Source organism: Vigna umbellata, chromosome 8 (assembly GCF_029865625.1).
Source record: "Vigna umbellata cultivar VRB3 chromosome 8, Vumbellata_1.0, whole genome shotgun sequence".
Taxonomy (NCBI): domain Eukaryota; kingdom Viridiplantae; phylum Streptophyta; class Magnoliopsida; order Fabales; family Fabaceae; genus Vigna; species Vigna umbellata.
Genome location: NC_142172.1, coordinates 13,238,458 through 13,247,979, shown reverse-complemented (window position 1 = coordinate 13,247,979; position 9,522 = coordinate 13,238,458). Strand labels below are relative to the sequence as shown.

General features: G+C 31.4%; 1 protein-coding gene and 1 pseudogene across 2 annotated transcripts; one reads left to right on the top strand and one right to left on the bottom strand.

Annotated features, from left to right (window-relative positions):
• Positions 1–309: 309 nt before the first annotated feature.
• Positions 310–2,071, top strand: LOC124830539 (transcription factor MYBC1 pseudogene; annotated as a pseudogene). Its single transcript, XR_015781399.1, has 2 exons — positions 310–1,560; positions 1,790–2,071. The product of XR_015781399.1 is annotated as a transcription factor MYBC1 pseudogene (transcript).
• A 3,026-nt stretch (positions 2,072–5,097) lies between these two features.
• Positions 5,098–8,681, bottom strand: LOC124830529 (uncharacterized). The gene is made up of 4 exons (XM_047304289.2): positions 8,345–8,681; positions 6,460–7,081; positions 5,710–5,992; positions 5,098–5,365 (listed from the first exon to the last, which is right to left on the bottom strand). Exons 1-4 carry the CDS (start codon positions 8,454–8,456, stop codon positions 5,315–5,317), a joined length of 1,068 nt encoding a protein of 355 aa, XP_047160245.2. The 5' UTR covers positions 8,457–8,681; the 3' UTR covers positions 5,098–5,314.
• Between the last annotated feature and the right edge of the window lie 841 nt (positions 8,682–9,522).

Sequence of the window (9,522 nt, the reverse complement as noted above, 5' to 3'; positions counted from 1 at the left end):
AAATTGCAAAACAAAATAAAATATTAGTAAAATTTTTTTAACTAAATTAATTTTATTTGAAAAATTTACTAATGATTAAAGTACCAATTAGTAAAAACCTATTTAATTATATTAATTATTAACATAATTCAGAGAAAATAAATAAAATTGAAGTTGTTGTATTAAATAATTGTTTTATTATATTAAAAAGGATATATGAACATTTTCTACATGAAAGGAATTATAATAAATGTAAAAGACGAAAAAAGAAATAATGATATAAATTTTTGATTGATTATGAAAGTATGATAGTATGATGTTATTCTTCCTTAAAAGGCCTAACAATAGGAAGGAGAAAATAACAAGACAGAATGAAAAGCTGAAAAGAAGAAAACAAGATCCACCTCGAACCTCTCTCCAATTTCATCAGAAAAATTCAAAATTGATTAGGAAGAAGAAGAACAAGAAAAAAACAAAGAATGAGAGAAGAAGAATCAAATTGGTTCGAAGAGTTACCTTCACCGGAGGAACTCATGCCCTTATCCCAAACCCTAATAAGCCCTCATCTTGCCGTAGCTTTTGACATAACAAACTCTTCCCACCACCAATTTCCACTTCAGCCACCTTCCGCCGCCGAGGACGAACCGGCGCGAACACTCAAGCGGCCCAGACTCGTGTGGACCCCACAGCTCCACAAGCGCTTCGTCGATGCCGTCGCCCACTTGGGGATCAAGAACGCCGTTCCCAAGACCATAATGCAGCTCATGAGCGTCGACGGTTTGACCCGGGAAAACGTCGCCAGCCACCTCCAGAAATACCGCCTCTACTTGAAGCGCATGCAGGGTTTGGCCGGAGGTTCCGCCGCCGACTCCGCCACGGACCACCTATTCGCCAGCTCGCCTGTGCCGCCGCACTTCCTGCACCCCGCTACCCGCCCGGCCTCTGACCATTACCTGCCCTTTGTGCCGGGGTTGCAGCAGCACCGCAATCACCACCACCACCAGCACATGGCGGTGCCTGCTCATTTTGGCTCGCCACGGAATGCGCACTTTGAACTCCCCGTTCTGTCGAGGATGGGAGCTTCGGTGCCGGGTTACGTGGAGGATGTGGAGTCGGGAGGGAGGAAGGTTCTTACTTTGTTTCCAGCTGGAGATGATTGAATGTGATCGATGGGTGATGTCAAGGTTTTAAATTATGGGTGGGGTTGTGATTTATTAGCGTTTTTTTATGTTGTAAAAAGTTGCAGACAAATGTGGTTGATGCAGTTACAATAGTGGTTAACTTCAAAAAGTTGTGACTGAGATTGCTGTTGCTTACTGTTTTTGATGATAACGATGGTTTTTTCATTGTTTTTCATAGGTATTATCTTTGTTTGTACTGTGTTCCGCCCCGTGAAAATAATGTTTGATGGTGTATTTTAGGTTTGGTTAGGGTCAAGGATTTTAAGAACTGTCTGTGACCACAATTTCAGGCTCAATCTGAAAGCTTTCGAACTCTTTGCAACCGCAATTGAGGCTGCTTCTGTCTGCAATGATTACGATCTTGACGAGAAGGCATTTTGAAACCTCGGCTAGTGTCTAAGTAGGTAACTCTGTTTTTTAAGAGATGTATCAATTGGTCAGGCTTAGGTTGCATAAACGAGTGTGTTGTAATCATGGGAATTTTGAATTCATTGTACATCCAGCTGTGACGACCTTCCTATAGACAATGGCTAGCTATTTGTAATTAGTTACTTTGTTGGAGAAATCATGTTTTGTTATTCATTTTTTGTGTGGATCAGTAGTTTTGTATATGTTGCTTTGTCCAGCAGATCGGCTGCACTCAAAGCTATCTAGATTCTACGGTGTTACCAATTGTGAAGTTTATATCAGCATTGGCAGGAACAAGTTTTCTATTTAGGAGGCTGAAGATAGTAATAAGTGAAGTGTGCTTTGTGCTGGTTAGAGATATCGAAGGAAGCTAATCAAATTGGCCCATTGTTAGATACAGAATGTGCTTTCTTCCCTGTTTCTTGTTAGAATTGTATATTGTTTGGCTCTGTAGAAGAATTAAATGTGTAATGGAAAGCTGATTAAAAGCCAGTTTATATTTCCTTGTTGGTTTAATTTTTCCTAGTTATTTGAAGACAAGAGCACTAGTTTTCATAAATTTCTAACTTTACCATGCTTGAAAAAAAAAATCAGTTCATCTTTTCCTAGTCATAAATATCTTGTTTTGTTAGACAACCAGATTTGCTCATCTACTTAGGTTCCTGTAGTGATTCTTTTCTTAGTGATTTCAATTATTTAATTTGATGGTCAATTTTCTGATGTTCTAACCATTTGTTTGTATTAACTTTCTTTTTTGTGTTCTGAATAACAGTAAGATACATTTGTTGACACATACTGAGATGCAGTAAAACACAGTGCTGGTATCAGAAAGCATAATATTCTTGCGTTTGAGTAACTGAAGAAGCAGTCATGTTCAATATAGTTGGAGTTTTGGCATCACTTAGTTGGCATATGAAATTGTGATTGACTCACTAAATCAAATGGAACAACAGGATTGTCAAAGAACTTACAAAGACTAAAGTTTTGGCTCTTATAATTTATTTTATGCAACATGAATGTCTAGTTGCTCAGTAACATGGTAGCTGCATCTGCAACGCCACTCTTTTCTTCTTCTTGAGTTCTCTGTCTAATTTTTCAGACTTTCAGTAATCATGTCATGCTCCTTATGTTTTAATATCTATATAGAAAATGACTTATAGCTTCAACATTAAATGGTCATGTGAAATCAATGGCTTATAAATAATTTGTTGTCTGCTTTATTACATAACATCTTTGAATATGTATTCTGTTGTTGACCCTAGTTAAAATGTCTTGCGAAAATTACAATCATTTACTCTCTTTTTTTTCGTATCTCTTCTTTCATTACATCATATATCACCTTATGTACTTTTTTTCTTATAACCTTTTTTTCTTGATTAAATTAGTCCTTAAAAAGTCTATGACAATCAATTTAATTCCCTAACACGACAAGAACATTATTCAATTTTGTTCTTTTATTAGAAGATATTTGTTTAAGTTATTGTCTTCATCTATATGTTCATTGTCTCTTTACTTCACAAGTCAAGTTGTACACATGACATGTGATAGCTTAAAATGATTATTTTTTATTTTTCAATAATTGTATTACTATAAATTATTTATTTTAAATTTAACCACTTAATTGCATATAAAATATTAACAAAGATATTATCATTTTTTTCCATTTTTTTTCTTATTGCTCATATATTTTACCTTCCTTTCGTACAATTTATGATTCATCTTTTCTTTTGTCTCATCAAGTTTTATATCAAGTTTATCATTTCAAATTTAATACTTATAGTCTAAAGTGTGTTAGTCTTAAGAGTCAATAAGTTATTCGTTTAGGTTCTCATTTCATTTGACAGTTGAAAAAATATCGTATTTTGTTGTACTAAAGTTAGAATTTAAAACTCTTATATAGTACATATTAAAGTTGTATGTTGTGTATCTAACTACATCGTTGTATATTTGAATGTAGCTGCAAAATTTGCATATGTATTGAACTAATTTATGGATATTTATCCATCATTCATTAAAATCAAGACATTACTAATAATGTTTTTTAAGATTTAAAATTAAATTTTATATCTAAATCAACTTATTAACTTATATGTTATCAAAATATTAAACTTTTGGAACTTATGTTTTAAATTCTTATGACATTTAAAAGCATATTTTAAAACTTACCTTTAATATTATAAGTATTTAAATTTTAAATGATGAACTTGGCATACAGTTAAGATAAACAATAAAAAGTGTGAAATGATAGTAAAAGATTAAATTGAAAATGACATTCGTGATATAACAGAATTTGTGAAAAAGTAAAAAATACTGTTCAACTTCAAATAACACATAAACATCGACGTTAACTTTATAAAATCTCTTTAAAAGAAGGATGAAATTGTATTATTTTTTTCTTAATCAAATATTTTTTTAATAATTATGCTCTTAAGGGCTAAAATGATTATGTTACACACTATTATAATAAATTTGGTCAATTTGTAATTTTTTTTATCTCAATATCTGCTCGTGGGATTTTTTAATAATTTACTTTTTACATGTATATTTGAACTTCCCATGTACTCATTTAGCCAATGAAAACTTGATTTGTCTTGTGTTGAAATATTGAAGAATTCATAAAGAGAATGAGATAAACATTAACTTCTCAAATTTTAGTTTTGTTCTCTTCGAAATCTTATATTAAAATACATCTCTATTAAAATTCACACATTATCAAATTCATATATGATAATATATTATAATATAAGTTTATAAGATTATCAGTACATCATCCATATTATTTATAAAATCTTAATGTTTCATCTAAAAATAATGAAACTTTTAGATGCTATTTGACTTCCTTCAAAAATAATATCTTTATCATCTTGTTATATATATATATATATATATATATATATATATATATATATATATATATATATATATATATATATTGTAATTAATTTAAAATTCCGTCTTATATATTAGATTAGTCAAATAGAAATTAAAAAATTATGTTATTACATTTTAATATACATTCAATTTTCACCATAAACAAAAAAAATTAAAAAAAAAATATTAATATCATTAATGATGATGATAGAATCTTTTTATTTTGGATTAAAAAATATCATTAATAATGATAATATAAACAATTTTCTTTTTTACTTTAGATAAATAATTTATTAAGTACAACAAAATATAGCCTATTTTATTTTTACAATTTTGATTTGATCAATTTTATTTAAATTTCATTAATAATTGAGGTAAATTATGTGTTTGTTTTCGATAATTATTATCTGTTTTAAGAAATTAACATTAATGCGCAATAAACTTTAAAAAAATGTTTATCTTTCACTTATTTTTTTTTTATAAATTTAAAATACTTAACAATTCATTTAATTTCAATTTCATATTAACATTGATTTAATTATTATTTTTTTATAAATTATTAAAACTAAATAATACTGAAAAGAGTTACTATAGTTCAAAGTGAAGATAGATTACCTAATTACATCCACATTTAAACCATGGATGCCATGAGATAGTGTAACAAAATATAATTTTTCATATACTTGAAAAAACAGTATTTCACTACAGTTCAGTATATAAAACTGTCACTAGAAGAGTACCACATACCATAAAAATGGAAAACCTAAAAAGGAACATGGGTTCTATAACAGTGCAGAAAAATTGTATCTAACTCTGAAACTCAACAGCTAAAATAACTGCAGCCAAAAGGAAAACTGCCCCCTAAACGTCATCATCTAGTAATTTTGTGAATAATCAAAGCTCAATGGGCGTTGACCGAATGGAGCCTGCAAAGCAGCAAAAAACAATTAGATAACACAATCACTATTCTACAATCAAAAGGAAACAAAATGTAACAACCCTCTTAATGAAATAATTTTATTATCCTTGCCTGAATGTTCATCTATTTCATTCACCTTCCTCCCAAAAACAATTTGATTAGTAGAAGTTTAATGAATAAACCAGTCAAACAATGCAAAATCTATAAGCAGTATGTAACAAAGAGAAAAAAATTTATAAGATAATCATACAGTGTCGTTTATGGTATTTAATGTTTTTAATGTTCAAATAATAGGAACTAAACACCATTGTTCACATTCAACAGCAAAACAAAATTATTTGCTGCAGTTACCTGGAAAATAGCATGTCTAAATTGGTCATATGAATGTGCATACATCATTGAAGCACTTGGCCACTGCAGGTAAGCAACATCACTAGATGCCTGATTCAGTCCCGTGACACCAAAAGGGTTCATCATAGGACTTGAAGGAGGTCCATAGCCAATCGAAGCTTGATTTGGTGGCATCTGACTCAGTTGATTAAAAGCAGCGTCATAATGCGTGAATGGAGGTTGAACTTGTTGCAAATTAAAAGGTACCAAGTTAAGGGAAGAAGGTGGGATACTCCTGGCATACCTGCATTGGTATTGAGATACAATATGATAAACAAACTTCACAATAAAAGTTAATAATCAACTAAAATAACCACCGAGTAAAAATTGGGTAGAAAGTTGAAAAGGGAGCAGCTGAGTCAAAAACATGAAAATCTTCTGAGGGGACAAAAAAAGAGAGAAAAAAGCAGGCAAGTTGAAAAGTGCCCCAATTTCCATAATGTTTAAGCACGACTGAATATTAGGTTTCATATGGGCTTCAACTGCAACGCAAAACTGCCGCACACTACCAAATATTACAATAAAATGTCTGAAAAACTTAGTGGTGTGGTTCTAACTGTTGACACTGATACATAAATGTAATACAGGTTCATATTTTTGAGTATGCACATAATAGAAGCAAAAGGCGAAAAACCATATGTGCAATTTCTCCATTTATTGCTAACACAACTCTCAAAAAATCAAATAACACAGTGCATTCATAGAACAAACCTTCCATAGTTACGATCATAATCTGGATCACTACGGTCCTTTTCCCTATCTCTGAATATGGCAACTCGAGTAGAATTAATATCCCTACCGGTAGCCCACTTTTCAGAATCAACCACAGGGGACTTGCTAGTTTCACTCTCTTCTTTGCCTGTAAGAAAATTTTTCTCTTCTGTTGAAGCCTGGGACTGATTATCATCTGAATCACAACCTCTGGAGCTACTAAAAATGCGTGCTCGTGCCCGATCATATTCCTCCTTCCTCTCTTCCACACTTCTAAGAAGATTGTTTTTCTTTCCAACTTCATTGGATTCATTTAAACTGGTTCCATTTGGCCTTGGCCTTATGGCAATTTTTATCTGCTCAGGTTTATCATTTTCCAACTGTTTAGCAGGTATTTCAGACAAGCGGACCACAGGATACCTGCTTTCAGCTAACTTTCTGACCATAATCCTGGTTCCCTGACCATCTAAGCCATTATCTTGAACCATTGTTTGCATGCCATAGTGTTGAGCAACACGATGTGCAGCCAGTCTGAGATATGAAGAAGGGAAATGTTGAAATTCAAAATGCTGCTGATCAGCATTATTCAGGAATCTTTGGATATCCAGCTCCATTCTCAAAACTACGGCAGTGAAACAAAATAGTAGGTAATGAAAAAGGAAAATGTCAAGATGTACAATTACATATTGGATGAAAACTAAAAACAAATAACTCAAAAGATAGCAAGAAAAAGATATTAGTGCGGGAAATTATAGTCATGACAAAAAGAATGATGACAACACACGATCAAAAGATATTAGTGCGGGAAATTATACTTTTCATTAATTCTCCTATGTACCAATCCAATCGTCCTCTACCAACCAAATTAGGCTACCCAGTTACATACTTACAGTACAAGGGAAACAACTCAATCTCAGGCTCGGTTCATTTAGGAACAATCATGACCACAAATATCATGGACGCCAATGAAAAGCAAGACACTATTTTCAGAATTTGTGGCCCTTGGCATTTTACATAACATTTTTGTAGGCTTCAGACTTCACTACAAGTGTTGAATTATTATGATATTAAGATGGAAGTTAACAGTTTCAAATTATAACACTATGCTGTCTAAATTATTGAAAGCAAGATGATTACAACCAATTGCAGTATCATGTCACTTAAACCCTATTTCTACACAAGATTAAACCTTTGATAGGTAGGAGAAGTGCTACAATTAATTGGTCCATGGTGGGTACTATCTTCCTAAAAGCTCAAATTATATGCATGCTAGTTCTACACTAAAATTGACTTCAATAACCTCAGAATTTACAGCTTCTTTTACGATCATCCCAAATCAATCCAACAATATTTACATGAAGCTACACATATTTGACTACATACATCTTCGGATTATGCATTTATCTGTACAGAGCATAGGCACATAATACATCAACAACGAAGCCTTATACTACTTCATGGGAATGGAATTATACCATCATGCTCTATTATCATAACCCATTTTTTCTCTAACATAAACGGGTACAATTCAACAACCTAGGAGTCTGTACGTCTCATTCCCATACCAACTCCTCATAATTGAACATCATATTCAGATTCGAAATTTCTAAGGTAATCCCAATCATCCCAGATCTGACGCAACAAAACCTACCCACAACCCTAACTCTAAATTAAGAACAAAATTGATAAAAATTGGGTCATATCTATCCAAATTAAAGATAAAAAAAACAAATTCACTTCAAGCTATAATTTTGATTCGTACCCATTAACCAGAGCAGAGAAATAAAAATAGCAAACAAAGAACTCAAGCAAAAGAAATTCACAAACGACAAAAAAAAGGTTCCGAAATTAAAAATTGAGAGAAAAAGAGGGAGAGAGCACTGACTGGTGACACGATGACGAGGGTTCTGAAGCGCCTCAACCAAGAAAGGGTCAACCATTGACTCCTTATCTTTGAAAGCAGAAACGTCGGCGTTTGAGATAAAGGAGGAATCCATGGCGTCAAGAAGAAATCTCTTGTGACTGAGAGAGATAAAAGAAAACGGCGGCTTCTAGAAGGTTCGGCCTTTATTTGGGTTTCCTTCTGATATTAGTCAGAAGGAAGAAGAAAACGTGAAGGAGTTGTGCTTGTGGCCTGACATAGAGAAGAGATAGGGAAAAAGAGGCTCTTGGGTTTTTCTCCACCTCTCTCTGTTTCTCTCTCCAGCAATAAGGAGAGAAAGAGAAATTTTAGATGAAAACAACGGAAAATATATATATAAAGTTACGCAAATCTTCGATGTGAAAATGACAGAGATAGAAATAAAATCACGGACAGGGCAAAATCTCCATTACTAGGGTTGGTGTTGTGGGTGTCAAAAACAAAATCATTAAAAAAATATGTTATCTTTTCCTTCTTTTTTTTCTTTTTCTTTTTACACAAATCTATCTATTATCTAATGCAAATATGTTATTTTAGTTTTGTGTATCTTATCCTATATCCTATATTTTATTTTATAAAAAGATTCCTGCTATACACGGCGTGAATCGAGGTATTGGTTCTTTTTTTCTACCAAAATTTTAAAAAAGTATTAATTCGTTAAATTATATAATATATAAGATTGTTACAATAAATATATATTTTGTTCAAATCAATTAATGATTAAATTTAGTATGATATTTCTGTTTAAGATGATAAGTGATTTATTTTGATTTTGTGAAATATATTTTGTAATTATTGTATTTTTTTTTTAAATTTGATTGATAAAATATATATTATACCTATCTAGTTCAATAAATACAATTGCATTCAATTTTACTAATGTAAAGTAAGGGAGAGATGTTTTGAGATATATTTATTCATATAAATAATGTTAATATACGATTAAATCTCTATGATTTAATTAGTTCATGATATTTCTTAATATCATATATTTATAAAATATTTGGTATATTAGACAAGATATTATATAATTGTTATTTTTTCATTAATTATCATATATATATATATATATATAATATATATATATATATATATATATATATATATATATATATATATATGTGTGTGTGTGTGATAAGTTG

Bases quoted from the DNA above. Each gene is read 5' to 3' on its own strand.
- LOC124830529 (XM_047304289.2), bottom strand. From the start codon at position 8,456: ATGGATTCCTCCTTTATCTCAAACGCCGACGTTTCTGCTTTCAAAGAT. The intron at 7,082-8,344 runs GTCAGTGCTCTC...TCACTGCCGTAG, and splicing joins CCCTCGTCATCGTGTCACCA to TTTTGAGAATGGAGCTGGAT. The intron at 5,366-5,709 runs GTAACTGCAGCA...GCTGCTTTGCAG, and splicing joins TTAGACATGCTATTTTCCAG to GCTCCATTCGGTCAACGCCC.